At 38.7% G+C, this 22,098-nt stretch overlaps 1 protein-coding gene across 3 annotated transcripts in view; it reads left to right on the top strand.

Moving 5' to 3' along the window:
- Positions 1-22,098, top strand: part of HELZ (helicase with zinc finger) — an 87,107-nt gene that overhangs the window by 37,855 nt on the left and 27,154 nt on the right. For 2 of the 3 annotated variants that reach the window (XM_084218586.1, XM_084218584.1), the window contains 7 exons: positions 2,440-2,773; positions 6,565-6,695; positions 8,978-9,157; positions 9,659-9,763; positions 16,304-16,482; positions 18,043-18,161; positions 19,563-19,708. In XM_084218586.1, the coding sequence (XP_084074712.1) occupies positions 2,440-2,773; positions 6,565-6,695; positions 8,978-9,157; positions 9,659-9,763; positions 16,304-16,482; positions 18,043-18,161; positions 19,563-19,708 (1,194 nt within the window). The remainder of the gene's footprint in view (positions 1-2,439; positions 2,774-6,564; positions 6,696-8,977; positions 9,158-9,658; positions 9,764-16,303; positions 16,483-18,042; positions 18,162-19,562; positions 19,709-22,098) is intronic. The other variant, XM_084218585.1, reaches the window with a different exon arrangement.

The raw sequence follows: 22,098 nt of genomic DNA, 5'->3' as shown, positions 1-22,098 counted from the left end.
TTTAAAACTCTTCCTTTCTCTCTTGCATATTGAAGAGAAAAGCAAGATATACTTCTTAGAGTGACTAGAACATTTTCTTGTATGAACATTAAAGGGTGTGAGGTGACAGACAGCTCCTTCCATGCTCCCAGAATTGCAGAGCAGATTTGTTCTCAAGGCTGTGAACACGTCAAGTACTGGCTCTGATGGAAAATAAATTTGCTTTTGTCATTACTGTGTGTTCCATTGATCCCTCCCAGGCAGGTGTCCCACTGCACACCCTGAACCCTGCAGGTGTCAGTGTCAGAGCAAATGTGCTGAATGAGCTTTTGCAAAGTGGCACCTGGGGCTTTGGCCAGGATGGGTTTGTTTGCCTTTGGGGAATTTATTGTTTGCATTGGTAGTGGATGATTAATGATTTATGAAGTCATTCTTCATAATTATTCAGTGGTTTTAAATATGAACAACAGGTTTTCTTGTAGCTGCTTCATGAACACTGCAGGTAGGCTGGCATTTGCAGTGCTCAGGAGGAAATAAAAGTTTTTGATTTTTTATAAACCTGACTGTAAACCTTATTTTGTCTAGCCCTGCAAAGCAAGGGTGAGAAATGGATGAAAGAAGCAACTTCTGATTTTAAAAAATCAAATCCTGAGAGGATTTTGTAGTTTTGTAGTTTGCCAGAAGGTGTCAGCTTGCTCAATGGAAATTGCTTGATAATCTAAACTTGAGATTCCCTTTAGCACAGCAGATGCAGTTCAGTCATTTATGAAAACACTAACCTGTGCCTTGTCTCAGAAATGCAATAAAATTGTTTTGCAGCACGTTTTTATGAATCTGAATTTCAGCTGATACATATTCAGCAGCATAGGGATCATCTTTAGGGAAGTTTCAACAAAATAAATTCACAATAGCAAATGATTGTATCTCAGTAAGAATTCCCAGCCCTTGTTACTCAGTTAAATGTTTTATATAGTGTTTTAACAAGGATCTGAGTTCTGTTTCAGATGTGGCTGACTTGCTGATAGCTCCCTTGGAATAGTGCAGCATTTCAATAGAAGAAAACTTGGCTTTTTCTTATGGGGTTTTTATTGGTACATGTGGAAATGGGAAGGATTGGGTGAATGCTTTCACTGTAGCTTGTGCAGTAACCTCTGTGCTCAGTGATAACCAAACCCTGTTAGGTAAGAAAATTTCCCTTGTTTTTGGAGAGTGGAGGACTGGGAAATTCAGATCTGACAATGCCCATATTCTGTAAAGAAGGAGATGTTACCACTTGGGGGCAAACTTGCAGTTTTTGTGCAAGACTCGTGGTTTGGCAGATCTGAAAAAATACATCTGATTGGTTTGGTAGATGTTTAATTACCAAGCTAAAATGTTGGATTTTATTGTTAGAGGCTTATGATTATTGATATTGCAGGGCTTAAATGAGCAATTACCAGTTTATTAGGTTAAAATAGAAATTATAAGAAGAACAGATCAAATCAAACCAGTATAAATATGAAAAGTATTATAAGAAAAGAATGTATTTTTCCAAGAGGTTTATTTCATTTGTGAATGGGTTTTACTTTTTTTCTGTAATTTGTTGCAAATTTAGGAAAAAGTTGCTGATGAGAAAAGAACTGAATATTGCTACTCTACTATCAGACTTTTTCCCCCCTCTGTTCTTTTTAAAACCAGGTTGAAGCAATCTGTTTTAAAAACCCCAACACACTAGGAAGAGATTACTTTTTATTGGTGAGAGGTCAATAAAGTGTGCTAATAAGTCACTTTAATGTGTTGTTCATGTGACTTCTGGAAAATGATAACTGCAAAGGATGAATTTGTTACATCTCTGATTACAGGAGGAAGCTGCTGCTGATAGGAGTTCTGTGGATAGATGGTTTATAGGGCTGAGCCTGTGATGCCATTCCCTCATTTCAAATAAAATGATATCATTTTCATGCCTACAATCTGATTTGTTTGAAGGCATTTTGATCAATCCCTCTGAATCATAGGTATAATACCATTTAGTTTTTAAGATGGAGATTGCCCTCTTTGGTGAGCAGCCTGGAAGAGGCACATGGCAGAAATAGAAAGAAATCTTGCTCTGTTCTTTGCCAGCTTCTCTCCCCTTGCATACCTACCATAGGATTACAGACTGTTTAAATAGAGATTTTACTGCTTTGGGACATGTATTTCATTCACTCTAAGCTTTTATTGGTATCTAGTATTTGTTTCTCTCTTGTGAGGGTTCTTTTTTTAAACTTCATAGATGTTGATTCTTTTAAATATGTTCTTTATAAGCTACAGTCAAGAGGAAAAAGTGTGGATATTTGATAGCTGCATACTTAGAAAGGGCCAGTTTGACTGTACTTGTCCATACCTAAAAATGAATTCATGAAGTGAATCTTCACTCTGAACGCCTGAAACTTCAGAATCTGAGAGCGTTTTTGTGCACTGACTCGATGCTTTCTCACTTAGGTTCAACATAAAAGTGCAATTGCAGATTGTAGCAAGCTTCATGCTCACTGGTGTTTCTGGAGGTGCAAAATATGCCCAAAATGGACAACTCTTTGGCCGCTTTAAGCTCACTGAGACCCTCTCTGAAGACACTTTGGCTGGACGGCTGGTGATGACCAAAGTCAATGCTGTTTATTTATTGCCTGTCACTAAAGAAAAGTCAGCACAGACCCAAGGAACCAAAGAGAAGGTTTATGAAGCAGCTATTGAGGAGAAGACAAAGGATTATATCTTCTTGAGGGTATCCAGGGAATGCTGTGAGGAGCTGAATCTTCGGGCAGATTGTGAAATGCAGGTAGGTCTGCCTGGAGGTGGTTGTGCTGTCAGAACTCTTTGCCTTCTGTTTGTTTTGCCTCCTTGACTGATCTGCTTACCAAACAGAAATAACCTCAGATTAAGGTGACTGGAATTGCCTGGAATGAATGCATTTTCACCCAAGGTTTATCTCATCCCAGTTGTTTTGTTTTGGGGAAACATATGCAAGAATCCTAATGTCTTAATTTAACATGGATAATTGGTCTGGGAAGATTTATGTCATTCTGAGCTCTTGGTTTTGTGTTTGTTTTCTTAAAACAATAATTAAACTTACTAATTGATTGTATTTGAAACTTGACTGGAATGCAAAATGAGCTGGGGCTTCAGGAACTGGCTAATTTTTCCTTGAGTGTCTTAATAATCTTGGCCCGAGGCAGCAGATCTATTCTGCATTAGAAATTGGGTCCTAAAGTTGTTTGTAAAATCATTTAGTACTTTATTTGATTATCACTGAGGTGGTGGTCTGAGTCTTCAAGCATTACCTATAGTTGAATGTATTTTAATTATGAGGAATTTTTTATGATTATTATTAACTGAAATTTTGGAAGGCAATCCTCAGTTTAGAACTGAGGAAGTTGTAATTTGGATGTGCAGAGTTTTTGTTAAAGGTGCTGGAGGTTTTGCTGCTCTCTTCAGTAGAGTTGATATTCCCTGTGTGATTCTTGAACACTGATAAAACTGCTTTGATTTCTGTGGATTTTGGATAAGTTGGGTAGTTTCTTTCCTTGTTATTTTTCTTTCCTTATAATTAGTCTCAGAAACTTGGTAGTCCCTTGTTTACCTGCTGTTCTGGCTTAGCTATAATAAATACACAATTCTGATTTTATCAGGTAAACCATTCATAAAGGTGGGGTGGAGTGAACTTTGAAGCACCGTGGCTGCTGCCACTCTTTTATTTTTGGAGTGGTTCCTCTGTTGTCTTTCCTGCTCTGTGAACCTGGTAATGGAGTAACTTCCTTTCCTGCTGTTTTCTGATTGTGGAATGTATATTAAAGCAGGTTATTTGCCTCTCCTTCCCAGATGGCCTCATTCAGTACTCTGCAACAGCAAACAGAACTATTTGATTCCATCCAAGCAGCATTAAAAGCAAAACAAATCACAAGCTGTTAAGAAAGTGGTGAATGCAGGTAGATAATAGGAGGTATTTAATGCCAGGCACCTTGCTTGGACTCCCAGAAGGGGCTGTTAAAGTGTCACCCAGATGAGCATCACAGCTTTTCTGCATCTAAATTACCCTTGTTAGGTTTTGTGGTTCTCTGTCAGCCTTGGGGCTGCCTGGGCAAGGATATTTCCCTTGGATAGATCAAACCAGGAGTTTGGGACCATTGCCATTTGAGTGGCAGTCTTTCCCAAACATCTGCAGGGTGGGGGACAGATCAGTGCTGGGGAGGGCTGGGTAGGACAGAGCTTAGGGGGGAGCTGGAGGTGCCCATGGGGCAGGATGAGCTGTGCTGTCACTGCTGAGGAATGCCAGCCCTGCTGTGCAGAGTGGGGCTGAGGGGCTGGGTGGCACTAATTGCACAGGGTGGAAAAGGAATTCTTGAATTTTCATGTGTCCTATTAAAAAAAAGTTTTCTTAGCAGCTCCAAACACCTCTGTGAGCTCCATGCTTAACGCTGTCAGATTTGTTGCTGCCCTTGTCTTCAGACTTATGGTTGTACATCTTGCTGTAAAATGTGGTAGTCAAGATGAATATTTAATATCTCTATATCTGCCAGAGATGGAAAGTTAATGGCTACACTCTGCAGGGATACAAGCAAACATTGTTTATTTACAGCAAAGCTAGTGTTGATTTTACATGCCACATAATGATATGAACGCTGTAATACTGAAATAAGAGTACAAAAAAGAAAATGCTAATTTACAAAGCCTTTTGAAGGAGATGATCTGCAAGTAGTAAACATTACTGGTACCCCAGAGTGATCCCTGTGGTGGGAGAGGGGCTTTGTGGGCAGATAAAGGAGTGTCAGGTACAACAAGTAGTTAAATCTGGAAGGATAAATTATTCCTCTGTGTGGGGAATTCTCCTCTGTAGGAGAAGGTTCCTGAGAGGAGTTTATATGGCTTTGAAAGAGAAGTGATCACTTTTCTTTTCCTTCCTTTTGTCCTCCCTTTTTCACTGTCAAGGACTTCTTAAGGTTTTATATAAGTTTTCAAAAGAGAAAATTGTAAAAATATGTTCTAGTATTGCTTTGTGTTTGTTGAACTTTCTGGTTGGTAGCACTAATTACCATGAGATTTAAATGTGATTAAGTAAGAATGGGCTAACATCAGATCAGTGAGTGCTAGAGGAGAAAATCATTAGATCTGAGGCCAGGTTGTTGCTATGGGCATGGGGGCACATTTGGAATGACTTCCACCTCCATGCTTTTCTCTGGGATGACTCAGGGGCTGCACCTTCAGCTGGGATGGTGCTGATGGACCAGGTTCATCTTTGCCCTGGGTCTGTTCTTCTCATCTCCTGTTTGCAAGGACAGAACCAGCTTCTGGCAGCTGCTTGTGGGATCTCTTGGTACAGATGCCCATAGAAATTGGTAAATAATTGATATTTCCAGGTAAATGAAGGGTGCTTTTGCAGACAGGTTGCAGTGATGTGGCTTATGTTGATAACATGTTCACACTCATTGTGAATCTCAGAAAGAGACTTACTTGCTCCTATTTAATCAAAAATGCTTATTAGATTTGTAGCACAGTAATTACATAACTATATAGTGACAGCAGCGCTTTGGAAATAAACCTAAAAATGTATATTAGTCTCTTGAAGTTCTTCAGCAGCTTTTGGTGTTTTTATGCAGGTTTTTATTAGTGCAGATCTGTGTCAAATTTTGTCTAAAGGCTTCTGGTGTGAACGTGGAGTTCTTTGGCATTATACTGTGATCAGATTCATTTGTTTCTAGAGAGATAAATTACTGCAAATTTAAATCTGTGTAAATGATAATCTGAGTGAATTGTTTTTATGAATAATTTCCCCAGGAGCTGCTTTTATCCCTTGTTCAAATTTAGAATGTGCTTTTCTCTTTACCCTTTCAGTGTGTGTGTATGTGTCAACTACTTTCAGTATCCATTGTTCCATCCTGAATTGAATCAGGATGTTAAGTGCTCTGTGTGATGTTTCTGGCTTTGCACCAGAATTTATGTTGGCAATATCTTTTATTTACTAGCATTGAAACACCTGTAATTGAGAGAACAAAAGCAAGAACGTATTGGTAAGCAGTTAATTGTTAGAAATTAACTTTTGGGGAGTCCTAATAATTGAACAAAAATGACAAGTTATGCTGTTCCAGAGTGTTTGACTGGAAATAATGTTTGGGGTTTATCTTTGCTGATTGATGTCATCTGTTGATATGATAAAACTTCTGGCCTGACATTTTCTTGAGGTTATTCTTACAATAAGAGATGAAAGCTTACATTTGTAAAAACAATGTTTTAGGACAATAATATTTTTCAGGAGTGTTTTTTGTATTAAAAAAAGAAAAAATTCCAAGAATGCTTTCCCTTTAATTTTTTTTTCGAAAGTGGAGTCTAATCTTAAAAGTCAAACAACAAAATGAAATTAGAGAAAATGCTGTATTTATCTTTGATTCTAAACAACAGCAAAAACCCCAAGTTAATTTTATCACAGATCTTTGAATTGAATGCTGTTTGCTGTTTTCTTCTGAGAGCCAGCGGTCTGCAGGAAGATAAAAATGTATCATGTACAGCAAAGTCTAATGAGCATTTTCTAAATGAATCCTTTTTATTCACCTCTCTGTTCATTGGTTTGTTGTGCAGGTTGAGCTTCAGTTCCAGTTGAACCGGTTACCCCTCTGTGAAATGCATTATGCCTTGGACAGGATTAAGGATAACAGCATTTTGTTTCCAGATGTCAGCATGACTCCCACCATACCCTGGAGTCCCAACAGGTACACAGACACTTGGAAATCAAAGGTTGGGTGGGAATGCAGCTCTGAATTTCTCAGAGCAGATGGCTGAAATCTGTCCTGAACAAGAAACAAGCCGTGCTGCTCGTTAGTGGTGAGGGGTTCCGAGGAGGGAGGGAAGCTGTGCTGAATGAAACAAGAGCAAGGGTCCTCCCAGGGCCAGAACCCACTGAGTGGTTTTCCCTGGGGTCTGGAGGCGTCACAGTTGTACTGTGGCTGCAGAGAACAAACCTGCTCCTGTTAATTTCTGTGCTGCTGTCCTCTGAAAGCATTCTGCTTGATAGGAATGGCAGTGCCACTTCCAGGAGTGCTCTGCAGGGTCCCCAGTGTGCAGTCCTGCTTCCAAGGGTGGATCCAGCAGTACTTGTTGAGCTGCAGGGAGCCCAGATCTGGACATTTCCCAGAGGGTGTGGTTATGGAAGGTGTGGCAATGACTCCTAAAGAAGCAGCCCAGAGATTCTTTCTATACACATCTCAGTTTCCTTTATGAAATGATAAACCCCTGTGTTATATAAATACTTCTAAGGAAACTTAAGGCTGATGCAGTGAAAATAGTTTCTCTGGAAGAGGAAGCTTAGGGGAGGAGAAATGTGAGGCTGTGTGGCTCAGGGAATATGGTCAGTATTCTTGCTCTTGGTAAAAGAGGCATGAGCTTTCTGTGCTTGGAGAGCAGGGAAATGAGAGGAATGTGGAACTGATAGTCTGCACAGCCTGGAAGGAGTCCTGTGGGGTCTTGAAGGTGAGAATTAGGAGAGTGATGGTGGGAGACAGCCCAGGCACTGAAAGGAAAGCAGCCACTGAGACAGTGAGTATTGTATGACAGAAAACACTGGAAAATGTGTAGTTTGTCTCTGGAACTGTAAGAACAGATCAGTACAAGGGTGGGATCAGTTTTCTGGGTGGGATGATCACTGTGTGCATCAGAGCTTTGACAGCATTGAGAGAAAGAAGGGAATAGGTTCTGTTTAGAGTTCCACTACAAAGCTAATGGAGGTCACTGACAATCTGTTCACTGACTTAATTAGCTCCTGAGTGAATCTTACAAGGAAATAGTGTTTAAGAATAGTTTGGAAGTAAACAGTGATTTCAATAAAAAGGAGGCAAGTCAAGTAGGATAGAACTTTTATCTTCTATATACATACCAGTTGCACATTGGTATAATGTTTTATATTTTTTTGTATACATAAATAAAATACGTAATGATTATAGTTCAGCTTAAATCAGTTCCATCTGGTGGCTTGATTTGTCCTTCCTTAAGAATCAAACTAACTCCAGACTGTCTTTCCTGTTTTTTCTTCTATGTCTGTTTTATGTCCCTGTTCCTTTTCTGTATTTCTTAGTCTCTTGCCAGCTTGTTGTTCATAGGCATCTTTAAAGTTAAAATTCAGTCAATTCCCTCTTGATCTTGCTCCCTGTTGCTAACTACCTCTGAACAGAAACTTTCCCAGTCTGTAAGAAGTGTGGTGCTTGTACCAAAGCAGATCACATTACTAAAGTATGGCCATATGTGCAGCAGTGACAGGTGTTTTTTACTATGCATGTCTACTTTTAAATCTGTCGGTGGGAATATTAAAAACTCTGTCTAGAAATCTTTAACTTCTTATGCTCATTGGAATTTTCTGAAAGCATCTTCCTCCCAATGCTGGCAGCACTGACTGCTTACAACAAAAATCCTTTTTATAGACTGTTTTCCCATTAGAGGTGTATGCCCTGATGATCTTTAAAAAAAAAAAAAAAAAAAAAAAAAGCAAAGAGAAGTCTGTCATTAATTGGTAGCCAGTGGTTTTTAAATCTGATTTTAGATAACTTCTGCCAAACCCTGGGGCTGTGTAACTGGTTACTTTTAAAGTTAACAGTGTAAATGCTACAGGGAAAAAACATAACTAATGGAACTATTATTTGCATGATAATAGTAGAAAAATGATTGTATGTTCACCTGCTTTGTTATCAGGGAATGGTGCAGTGTGTCCTTTTTCTAGAATGTGTGCTCTGCAGGTTAACTGTTGTTGGTGGGATGATGTAAATTGAGAATAGGTTGAAACCCCACCCCACAACTGCAAACAGCAAATTTCTGTGATTACAGCATGTGATTGTTTTGCTAGATTTCTTGATTCGTTTCACATGCCTCAGCGACACAATCCACACAGCAGCTCTGTAAAGGCTCTCCAGTTTCTTTAACGCTTTTGAAATCATCCCTGGTTTGATTTCTGCCTGGCAGTGGCTGGTGAGAGCTGTTTGTAACCTCAGTGGCCTCCTTTGCACAGGCAATGGGATGAGCAGTTGGACCCTCGGCTGAACGCGAAGCAGAAAGAGGCTGTTCTGGCTATCACCACCCCCCTCTCCATCCAGCTGCCTCCTGTTCTTATCATCGGTCCCTATGGGACAGGAAAAACCTTCACTCTGGCTCAGGCAGTCAAGCACATCCTCCAGCAGCAGGACACCAGGTGAGAGGGGGCACTGAACACACAGCAGGGCCCCACTGTAGCACAGAGGTGATTTTTGGGCTAAAATTCAAGTCAAAGGTAGAAAAACAGAATTTCCACCCAGCTTAGAAACCAACAAACCCAAGCCATCCTTCCTTGTTTGGGATGATAGAGTAATTTCATAATCTTGGCCTGTGTTTGCCATTTGGAACAAAACTAATTAAAGTGGAAGTGATGTAGAATGGCTGTGATTTGCTCAGCATGGGAAGGTTTGCAGCATGGTCTTTAAAAATCAAGTCTAGATTAATAATTACAAAATGATTATTGAAAACCTCTTTGATAACTGATAACTGAAGGGTTTGAGCTGAGGGCTGAATCATGGGAAGTGCAGTAGATCAGTGAGTAGTTCCATGAAGAGGAATGTGCAGGAAGATGGCCACTGTTTCCTTTTTTTTGTATTCTACTGCTTTGAATTGTTTTCTGTTTCTTCATTGCTTTTTTATTTGCATCCATTTATTCCAGCAGGATTCTCATTTGCACCCATTCTAATAGTGCTGCTGATCTCTACATAAAGGATTATTTACATCCATATGTAGAAGCAGGCAATCCCCAGGCAAGACCTCTCAGGTATTTTTTTTAAGGCTTATTATATATCTATGAAATATTATTCTTAAGAAAAGGTGTCTATAAAAAAAGGTTAAAGAACTTTTAAAACATAAAAGCATATTGGCATTACCAGCAGTGCACTTAAAAACAGCCTAAAAGGAATATGAAACATTGTAACATAATTTTTGGTCATTTGTTAAATAAAAAAAAAGACATCCTTTTTTAAGCTTTTATTATTCTGTTGATAAATGTGTCTTTCCTAATGAGCAAGCTTTTGATAGACTCCTCTAAAAGCTACTATGATGAAATAAAATGGACTTTAGTTGTATTTTAATTTCTGAAAAATTGGACTCACAATTACAAGGCTAATTTGGAAACTGGGGCCCCCCACCTGGCTTCTTGGAGAAACATTTTGGTGTCATAGGAGAAATGTGTGAAAGTAGTTTGGCCTCTTCTGATAAATCAGTGTGAAGTGATGGTTTATGTGTTGAAATGTACTGACTTAGTGTGTATTGGGGAAATTGTTTTAGGAAAAAAGAAAAAAGAAGTGGAATCTTAAAAGCAAGGAGGGTAAACTTGCATGGAAATAGTTAAGGAGGATTTATTTATGGGCATAAATCTGCTCCTGGGAACGTTTTGCTCAGTAATCACAATGGATACTTTATACTGCTAACTTGGTGTATATATATATATTTTAAATTATGGGCATCATTTTCTGAATGCCAGTGGGTGAATTTATTATATTACTAAGAAAATGACTCTGTGTTTACTTGCTAGCTATTAAAAGCCATCCTGGACTTATATTTTATGCAATGTCAGTAAAGTCAATGAAGTTATGTGAAAAGGCTGCATTTGCAACAGGTGTAAATTCTCTTAGCTCTGTTGGCTTTGGTTGCCAGGTGACATTTTACAGACACTGAGGGTCTGGCCAAGGGAAAGAAGGCAGTGTTGTTTTTTAAAAGATGTATTTGACCTGGTTGTCTTTTAACACAGATTCTCTTAAGGTGATTTGTAAAGCACTTTGGGATGAAAAATTTTATGGAGTCTTAATTTTCTGAAGGGAAAAAATGTGTGTAATTGACCATTTTGGGAATATTGAAGTGTGATTTAACAGTGCAAGGAGTTAAATACAGTTTTATTGTTGCCATGTTGTTGCTGCCTTGTTTTCAACTGTGTAGTCCAGTCTCAGAATTATGAAAAACATAAAAAGTGGTATTTTTCTTATGGTTAAAATTTATTTGGATATTTGATAAGATAATCACAGCACATAACTTAAAAATCACTGAATGTTTGAACTTAAATTTAATTGTGGTAGTATTTGTTCAGCCTTCAGAAAGTGCTGCTGTCTGATTGTCTGATGCTGTTCAAATAGTCAGGACACCTCTATAAAAAATTGAAGTTTAAGACAATGGAGGCACCTCTGGAGTTGTGTATATATGTATGTATGGTTCACATAAAAAATCTGACAGGTAATGTTGTTTGAGCAGAAAGTGCATTAACCTGCTCTGGCAGGAGTTAAAGGTCAATTTTTCTGAATCCAAACTGGAATTGTGAGAGAGTCCCAGTTCAAAATGATTTATGGATGTACCTCCCTTATTGACTGTTGTAAAGGTGTATTTTCAAATTCAAATCATTACTGTTAGATTAAACAGGGGGATCTGAGCCTCTGCAGTATTTAAAAGGAAACATCAAGTGGAGTGGAAGCAGTTAATTATTCAAGGTAGATGTGCTGCTTGCAGAGTTCATTGTGTTTCTAAATAACTGAACACTGCTGTAGATTTTATCCCTTATTTGCTCTACAAGTGATGAGCTGGCTTAGTGGGGAGCAACACAATATTTTATAATATTTATGTTGTTTTTAAAGAAGGAAAGCTAAATTATTTAACATTTTGTACTGAAAACCATGTAGATCTTTCTGTGGGTAAGATGTACATTAAATAAATTATCCTGTCAGCGATGTGACATAAAAGTTTGAAAAGTAGAGTTTGTGGAGCTTTTTGTTTAAATATCAAGTTATAAATTTGTATTATCTCTTAATAAAATAACTTCCTATGCCCTTTGGAAAATACAGAGCCAGAGTGAACAGTGAGAATTTATGTTAAATCTAACTTCTGCACCTAAATGAAATACCAGCAAAGCCTGAAGGCCAAATTCTCATAGTCCTGGTGCCCATAAACAAATTATTACCCAGAAAAAACCTGTGCCCCTGGGTTTGATTAGATGAGTCAACTGTATTAGGGGCACACTCCAAAATCTGCCTTTTACTGGAGAAACTTGACACTGAAACAATTTCATATACTTACATAAATGAATGCAGAAATGTTTCTGAAGGAATGAAACCCAAAGCCAAGCTACAGCTGGGAGGAGAGAGCCTGGATTAAGTGCTTCTGTTTGATGGTGAGACACCTGATTTTTAGTGTGCAGGAGCAACCAGGCACCTTTAGATGGTGAGTCAGAGCTGTAAGAGGGAGTAATTGGCTCCTGATTTGTATTTTCTTTTGCTCCCTGGATGTGCCTGTCTCCATCAGCTGCTGGAACCTTCTGGAGGTGGCTGCTGAGGTAGGAGAGCACTGGAGCAGGAAAATTCAGATTATCACCCTCTCCTAAAAACTCCAGCAAGCAGATAGCAGCAATTCCTCTGTAGATTGCTGGGCAGTGGTTGAGATATTATTATAATATGAATTTAGTATTATTTTACTTGCATATTTCAGATTCTGTTGTTTCCATATACTGGAATACTAAGGGAAAAGGAAAGAGGTTGATCCAGCCTTTATCTGTATATTGAGTATTTTTACTTATTCCTAAGCATAGTCTTGTTTAGGAATAAATAAAACTAATATCTTCAGTTCAGGAGTGTCAAAAAGTAAGTTGGTTCTTTTAAAAATATCTCACTGAAACCCCTTCAGTTCATTTTTTTACTACTTTGATCATAACATTCATATGTAAGTTCTGCATATATTCTGGAACCAGGTAGCTTCAGTATGTGGCTGCTAACTAAGAATTATCCAGGTTATAAAAAATAATCCATAGGAGCCCGAGTTGAATTAAAAAGAAAGCAAACAGCAACCCAGACCAAAAACCCCCAGCAGGTTTTAAAACACCATTGCTCCCTTTTCCAAATGAGTTCTTGTACTGAAAATGGAATTAATTCATCTTACCAAACGTTAGTTTGGAAAATAAATTACTCTTCTGCCAATGACTTTTTTGTTGAAACCTCTAGCTTCCATGTTAAAGGAAAAAGGGATTAAAAAAAGGGAACTTTCGAGTTGTAGGACAGGTTTTTCACATTTTCTGCATCTTAAGGAACGTATTTGTTTGTGAGACAGCCTTTCTTTGGAGATGGATCTGAAGAAATGGAAGAGGGAAATCAGGTGCTTTTAAAAGTTTCCTTTAGGCTTCTTGGGACTTGTTAGATTTATTTTTTTTAGTGGTCTCTTAACAGAGACATGAAATTACCCTGCTAGATTGCTTTCCCTCTGAGTTTTTGTTCTCTTTTTACTTGAGGGATTTCAGGTGAGAAGTACCAGTACCAGAGCTGAGGAGGTGGGATGTATCCCAGAAGGGTTTATTGGAGTGCAGGGTCCTGGCCTTTCTATTCTGAGAGGAGTCAAGTTCAGAACAGGGAAAAGAAATCTTGAAGAACTGAAGTTGAGTCCCCACTGTTGTAAGGAGTCACCAGAAGAAGTCACTGTTGTAGGACAGGAGTGCAAATGAAATTCTTCTTAGCCTCCCCAGAGGTTCTGACTCCAGACTCCCCCTTTATTACATTTTAGAAGTGTATTTTAAGTGGCTTAGAAGCAATCCCAGCCTGGAACTACTTGATTTGACTGACACTTGGTTGAAATACTCAGGGAAAATTTCTTCTGTGATGCCATGGCAGGGAAGATGATGGAAGCACAGGCAGGTCAGCTGCCAGCTTCTTGCATTCTTTGCCTCATTGGCTGGAGATGCACAGAAATTGAGGCTTCTGTTGTAGGTACCCAGATGCCACACTTAGAAATAAATTTCCACAGGAAATAACAGATTCCTTGCATGTTAACCAGGCATTAAATACAGGGGAAATATTCAGTGCCTTTGTTTGCAGAAGATTGAGTCCCTAATCTGTAATCTTCTGGGATTTCCATTTTGAGGTGATGCTCCATGTATGTGCCAGTAATTTCACTGCCTGTGGTTTGGGTAAACCTTACCCAAGGTTTTCATTTCTCCAGAATTAAAACCTTGATATGAGGCATGTGATGGGAAAAAAATCTCATGTAAGCTGTGGTTGGGTTTGGGTTCTGTTCAAGGAACAAATTGGTACAAGGTGGCTGCACCCTCTTCCCACTTTGTACCCAAATAATAATAAAATGTCTTGTGGGTACTAAAATGTAAATAATAAAATGTGAGTGTTTTGATTAGTAACTACCTGACTGCTGGAGTTCAGGGACTCTGCTCATGCAGGTTTAAGACTAAACATTTTAGAAGTTTAGTCTTTTGTTTCATCAGAAGTTAAGGGCATGTTGCAGGGTGAAACCCCATTTTTGTAATTGGTTCTTCCAACTTTGAGGAAAAGAAACACCTAATACTGAAATTATGGGTGATTTATTAGCCCAAGTTGCACCTGAGAAAGAAAGTCCTTGTTCAGTGAGGCTTAACTTCTCTCATGACATTTTCGAAGTAGTCACATCTGTCAGGTGTTTTTATGCCAGTGGTGAATAATAGCTCTGGGATACCTATTTGATCTCACATCAAAATAAAAGAAATTAATGGGTAAGCAGCAATGCAGTTTGAAATGCTGTCAGCCAATCTGTGAGTCACCCACAGTTGAATTTTTGTAATAAAAGACAGTGCATGGTATAATAATGTCTAATAACCATAATATTTTGCATTTCAATAGCACCTTTCATCCAAGAATCTCAAAGTGCTTTACAAACATAAACTCCCAATAAACTCAGTAATGCTCACAGTACTCCTGTGAGGTGATGGGTAAGTATAACCTCAGATAAGGTTGGGAAAGTGAAGCACACAAAAGCTGAGGATAAAAAAAGCTGGGATAAGTGGAGCAGGGGTTATCTTGCTCCCTTGTTGGAGCTGTTAGGCCATGACTTGGTGTAATAACAGTTTATCAAATAAAGCTCATCCCTTTGATAGCTGAGAAGAAATAAATCTGTGGGGGTAACATTAGAAGCCTCTTGTTCTGAGAATGACTCAGGGCTGTGGGGGTTGTTCCTGCTCTGAACCCAGTTTTACCTGGAGTTACCTTTGGTCTCCAAGCTGGATTTGCCTTGGTTGTGTTGTCAAATCAAAAGTCATTCAGGGTACTGAGGTGCCTTTGAGTTTCATTTTGTCCAAAATGGGCAATGTGTCTTCACAAACCAGATTTATTCTAATGCTGGTACTCGTTTCTCTCACATCACATGGAGCTCAGCTGTAATTTTCAGACGTGGGTGGACATGTGATATCCAGAGTCCAGCCAGTGCAATCATGCTCTGCAATTAGGTGCATAATTACACATTTCCAAACACTTTATTAATGATTTGGGATTTGAACTATGGGTGCAGGAGAAATAAAATAATGACTAGATAAACCGAACAGCATTAAATCCCATATTTAGAACTGAAATTAATTTATTTCATTTTTGGAAATTAAATTTATACTTTAATTTCTGTACAATAATTTCTTGTAGTTTAAAGATTCTACTTCAGATTTATAGTTCTTGATAGAGATTATGGTGGTGAGGAGCACCTGATGGAAGTGTCACAAGGCAGCTTTATTCAGCTCCTTGCTGGATGTGTTCACCCTGTGGAGTTACTTGTACCCTGTGTTCTGGGGCACAGCCTTTGTGTCTTATCTGTTTCTCTTTCATGTAGCCAGACTGGCTGTAACAGGTCATCCCTTCTTGAGAAAAATTCATCACTGATCCCCTGGGATGGTGGTTAAAATGACCTGATGTGTCATGGAAGGGTGTCTGAAATCCAGTCAATGTCCTTATGTTTTACACGCCAGTCATACTTCTGGCACTATTTCCCCATTCTTTTATCCAGAGTATCACAGTTTTGGCCCTGTATGATAAAAGATGAATTCTCCTCATGTTTGGTTTGTAGAATTCAGACAACACATGGGATGAGTGAGAGGAACAGCAGAATTTGAACATATTTCATGTATCAGCTGCAGTGGCTGAGATGTGCAGACCACTGTCAGTTCCATACTCTGGGCTATAGTTACATTCCAGGTCAGCCAATATTTATTTAAAATGAGTTTATTGTAAGTTTAGAATTAAATAGGCATGGAGGATCACAGGACATAAATATGTGAAGAAATTACAGATGTCTGTATGTGAAATAAAACATGCTAACTGTTCATGTATGTAAAACTGCACTGCAATTATAGAAAGTGAATCCAAGACATTTTAGTGTGTAACTCTGCATAGTTGTGCCATTTTGCTTCTTGAAGATGATATTTATTTTTCAGAAACCAGAATATTACTAATATTTGAATATTTTAGACTTACTAATTACTAATATTTGAAATATTATGCAATGTTCAAAGCTGATGGAAAATAAGCCCCTTTTTCTTTCCTAGGGTATATTTCCGAAATCGCTGGGTAAAGACTGTTCACCCAGTTGTGCATCAGTACTGTTTGATTTCAAGCACACATTCCACCTTTCAGATGCCACAGAAAGAAGACATTCTTAAGCAACGAGTAGTAGTTGTTACTTTAAATACATCACAGTATCTATGTCAGCTGGATCTTGAACCAGGTAAGATAATTTCTAGACCAGAAGCATCCATGCTTAAGAAATTTCTTCCTCTTGCCACTGTTGGTCCCTTACCCAATTCTTGGAACTGTTTAAAAATAAAGTAACCAATGATAATCTTAACATGCTTGTTTGTTTTTTTATGAATAAATGTTTATTACAAAGCTATAAACTGCTGGCATTCTAATTAACCTTTTGCTTGTTCTTTTTTTCCTTCTTAAAAAAAAATAATAAAGAAGCAGTACTATCTATGATCTGGTGTTTCTGAGATCCAAGAGGGAAAATTCTGTTTGAGATTCTGACTTTGAATATTATGCTCATTAAGGTCATTACTCAGTGGAGCATGTAAGCATAAATAACAGAGAGCTTTTTCCCCTTGTTTTGTGAATTGTTTAGCTTTGCAAGCAACTCCCACACATACAAGCCCTGTCTTTGTTAACATGATACATTTAGGGTTGTTTTCTAAACTGAAAGATATTAAACTGATTTTTTGGGGCAGAGGCTGCTTAGGGTGTATTATTTTCTTGATCTCCAAATTAAATCCATCTGCTTTTTGGTGAACATGGAATTTCTTTACATAAGTTGTTAGGATTAATTTTTTATGGCTACATTTAAGCATTTGTTGCAACAGAGAAAACTAATATGGAATTTATGGTAAATATTTTTGGGTCTTTAGATAGAAATAGCTGCTTTGTTTGGCAGCAGGCTGTGTACAGTCATGCCATAGCAATGTCTGTGCAGCTGTATGAAATTCATATTTTCCAAAGAAAATTGCTACATTTTTATGTATGTAATCTGAATTGGATGGTGCACCAAGTCCTCTAATACTTTGTTTCAAACCTTAATATAGCACAGACATCAGTCTATAAAACCACTTCTATACCTATCCTAAGTTTAGATTTCATAAAATATAAGTCTACAGTGGCCAAGTTTTTTTTTCAAGTGCATGTTCTCCAGTGCATAGATTCCCACCAAACTTTTTGGTCCAATATTATCATAAGATTGAATTTAAGTTTTCCTTCAACTTCTGTTCCTTTTTTCCCCCCCCAACATTCCTTTAAGCCCATAACCAGCAAAGTGCTCAGGTATGTGTGCAATTTTAATGGGAAATTTAGTATATAAAATAGTTACTAGGACTCAAGTACATGAGGAATTCCTTGTCACTGTCACTGTCCAAAGCTCTTCAAGTCTCATGATGGCAAAATAACTTTCAGATTTGAGAAACCTCTTGAGGGATGTTCTGTCAAGAGATATTTCCTCTTGGAGTAAGGAGGGCTCAGATAAAACATGTGTTTAATTTCATGTGTATTACAAAAAAGAGGCAGACCTGGGGGCTCCTGCTAATGTCACTGGCCACCAGGTGACCACTGTTGGTCATTTAATGGGTGTGAAAATGGTGTGGTTTCAGTAGCTGCTAGAAATGAATTTGTGTAAGCCATACTTTTTTAAATTCTATTTTTGGTTTCTATCAGAATACAGAATTTAAAGTTCAAGTTCTTGTTTTCAATATTCATTTTATCAGATTTCAAGTTTCATTTATTTGGGGATATCTGTGTTTTACAGGGTTTTTTACACACATTCTGTTAGATGAAGCTGCTCAAGCTATGGAGTGTGAAACGATTATGCCTCTAGCATTAGCCAATAAAAACACAAGAATTGTCTTGGCTGGAGACCATATGCAGGTAAGAGCTGTGCAATTTTGGAGTATGAAGTGCATATGTATAATATTTGTATTTATCTATTTAAGTTATTTATCTGCACCAAATAATACAATAAATGAGGAAGCCAAGGAGAATTCCAGGGATGTTATTTAAGATATGAGGATATTTGTTACAGTCAGGAGTTTATGACTGGTATTCCCTGTTGATTTTTAAAAGAATTCAAGAATATGGAGAATTAGGATTGAGAAAACTTTTAAGTTTTTATTAGAAGCATTCAATCTGGTGAAGATTTGAGCAAGTGAGAAATGGGAAGCTGAAACTAGCCAGAGCTTTTATGTTGCTGCAAAGTGCCTGGGAGCTGCTTGGCTTGGAGAGTTTAAAACACTGATTATGCCTGTCATTTTTCAGCCTGTAGGCATGAGAAAGCATGCTTGGAAAAGTCAGCTTTACTTGCTTTATTGATTTAGGCCAGATTTATTTGTTTTTATAGATTTGCCTTTAATTCTCTTTGCATCTCACAGTAGCAGTAGGGTGGATGTGTGCTTTGGTGCAGTAACAAACTCAGAGTGGTGTTGCCACTTATAATTTATTACTGCTGGATAATTTCAAAGATATTAATAATGCCAAGTAGTGGGGTAGTGCTTTTTAAATACTACTCTCAAAATGCTTTTCAAGAGCTTGGAATTTTTACTTCAGGCTTGATCTCATCAGCCCAGCTATGTAGATGAATTCCTCCCAGGGCCTGCGTGTCTCAGGGTGCTCTGTAGCTCAGGGTCTTACAGAAGATCCTCTATCAGGTGTCCAGTATTTAAGTTTCAAAAACTAATATGTAGCTGAATCATATGAATTCAGAATGACAAAATAGATTGGCTTCATTTCTATGCTTGGAAATTGTATTTTAAGAATCTCATTTTCATCTTCTTTGGTTCTATTTTTCCTGCTGTAGTAGATGTTGGTTTTATTGTTAAACAAGCCCAGTAGGAGTTTAGTGTAACAGTAAATAGGTCACTGGATTTTGTTTTTTCAGCAACATTTCTATTTAGCTTTATAAATGGTACTAAAATTTCTTTATTTTCTGATTTGTACTATTTGTGGTAATAACTGAATTGTAGAAGTGGTTGTCAGAATAATGGTGTAAAGTCATTCTAAACACAGTTGGGAGTGTTAAACTTAAATAGAAAGGCTCTTTGCATAGTTATGGAGTATTTTATTGTTCCTTTAAGACCATGCTGGTCTTTTGTTACTTTTCTATTAGGCAGGAGCATTTCTTTGGAATAACCACAGTCTGTGTCTTCCAGGGATCAATGTCCAGCGAAAGGGAGGTTTCATTTTTGGGTTGATGCAAATAAATATGTTGGGAGCATGAAATTCCAAGTCCACCCATTTAGTTACATTCTCTTTGTGTGTGTGTGTCTATTACAGCTCAGTCCTTTTGTCTACAGTGAATTTGCCAGGGAGAGAAACCTCCACGTTTCCTTGCTCGACCGGCTCTACGAGCACTACCCTGCCGAGTTCCCGTGCAGGATCCTGCTCTGTGAGAACTATCGCTCCCATGAAGCAATCATCAAGTAGGTGTGAACTTTTTCACTCTATCATGTGCTTCTTCTGACTGCTGCCAGTGAACAAAAGAGCCAAGCACAGCTGAAGTGTTTCTGCCGTGAAATCTTACTTGTTTCAAAGTTAATTAGTAATTCTGTGTGGTCATTTGGACTCGTAGGGCAGCTGCCAGGGCTGTGGGACAGAGCCCTCATTCAGGTGGGGATGCTTTGGCTGCTTGCACACTAAACCAAAGAAGAGCCAACTCTCCCTCTTTAACCACCCAGCAGCTTATTATGTAGGGTCTGTGCTTCTTTGAACCATTTCAGAATTTTAGATTCACTGGGGTGGATTATCTTGGAATGGTAAGCTGTGGGCAATGTAAGGAACATATGGATATGCAACTGTGAATGGAAAAAATAGGTCAAATTTTGAGCATGTTTCTTTACTGTTGACATCTTTTATTACTTCTTTCAAGACACATTAATCAGTGGGTTTGCATTTTTATGCTATGATAAACTAATGGCTGCCAGTGTAATGAGCTCATCCATGAGCTGTGCTGGAAAGAATAAGTGCAATCATGGGGAAAAATGCTAAAGTTTAAATCCTGGCTCAGATATGTACTGAGGAATATTATGTTGGTATCCAGTCATACTAATTAGGTTATCACTGTGTTCAAAGCAAGAGCAGAAATATTTAAGTGCTCTGGGGAATCAAAAGTGAGAATGTAAAATATTTTTTTACGCAGCTTGATCTGTCTCCACTTTATGGACTTCGTAGTTATAGGCTGAGTGCTGCTAAATTTCTTACCCATTTTTTGAGTTTCTGAGTTTGAAATGAGAGAACATCTGTAAAGGAAGGATTCTAGCTTTTCTTTAGAGATCACTCCATGTCATTTACCTCAGAAAGATCATGAAAATTCACTTCAGCAGCTGGAGTTCAGACAGGGAGTTCCAAGAAAGTGCCACTTTGTTGAACACCGAGGTGAGGATGCAGAAACACCAGTGGGGCTGGTTGGCTCTCTGGTCAAAGTCCAGTGTGCCCAGCTCCACTGGGAAGTGTTGCTGTGGGAGGTGGAAGCAGCTGAACACTCTCATGGTGGTCCCTTCAGGAGATGTCTCAAGTCTCCTTTTTTGTGTATTGTGTATCTCTGACAAATGGGACCATGACACTTAGGACAGAAATGTAGGAAGATGAAGGGCTCATTAATCATCTCTACCTCACTGAAGCAGAGACACCATGAGAAATAGAGGAAAGAAGGAGCCATTAGTTCAGCCTGACTTTGGAGCTGTAATTGGGAAAAACAGCCCATACAAAAAAGTTTTGTTGTTTAATGAGATCTCATTACTGAAAGTTAATTTGCAGAAGAGATGGTTGGTTTTGCCCCCTGGCTGCTGTGGAGTGACTGCTGCAGCCTAAGCCAGAGAGGAGCCCAGTGTTGTTCAGGGTAAGCCAGTTCAGGTCAGGGGTGGGCTGCAGTGCTTTGATGGTGGTTTGGTAGCAGAGAAGTTTCTGTGGCTTTTCCATGAGCAGCTGTTTCCATCTCAAGCTGCAGTAGCTGGAATCCTGGAAGAACTGGATGGACCCACCAGCTGCACAGTCTCCTGCTTTGGTTGTCTTCATGTCAGGCTCTGCTCAGGTTTCTGCAGCCTCTGAGTGATATCCAACAAAAATTAAGGTTGGAGGCTGAGCATTGAAAGTGAGATGATACCAAAATTCACTCATTACTGGAAGCCAGTGCATTAATTTAGCTCTACTGTGCCATGACATTTACCACACTCTCCAGTCTCTCCTTGCTGCCTTTTTGTCTCATTCCATTCAGGTTGCCTTTTTCCCTCCTGCTTTTCACCATGAAGTAGTTCTTGCCTCATTTCTTTTTCAGTCAGCCAGCTGCTGGAATGGCTGCTGCCAGCAGAGGAGCTCTGTTCTGGTTTTGTTTCTGGTCTCTAGCAAGATAGATCAGCCTGGAGTAGAAGTCACAGAAGAAAAGCTTGGGTGACAGCTGAACACTTGGCCTGTGTCGTGCTCAGTGCACACAAAATCTGTAGTAAATTTATCTTCCAAGTTCAATAACTCTTAAGTGACATGAGCAAGCTCATTGTCCAGCCTGGGGAATAACCAGTGCCAGACAGCAAGTGTTCTTTTTGCCCACTTTCCAGCCATCAGAACTTCTGAGTGAAACATCAGTGAGAATGTTCATAACTTTGTCGAGCTTTAGATGAGAAAACAGCCTTTGTAGAAAAAGTGTTGGAGAAGCATATTTTTAGTGCCTTCTGCTGTGTCTGTAGAAGGGAAATATCAGTTCAGAGAAATCATTTGAAGATGCTGAATAGTAATCAGTGGTTCTGTTTTCCTTATGAAGTGTTTTGTGGTTGCATATTTCATCAGGGAGATTTGCATATTTTATCAGTGAGCTCATGTG

The sequence above is a fragment of the Fringilla coelebs genome (genome assembly GCF_963513975.1).
Source record: "Fringilla coelebs genome assembly, chromosome: 19".
NCBI lineage: Eukaryota > Metazoa > Chordata > Aves > Passeriformes > Fringillidae > Fringilla > Fringilla coelebs.
Note: the sequence above shows the minus strand (reverse complement) of the source record. Positions and strands in the feature narration are given on the sequence as shown.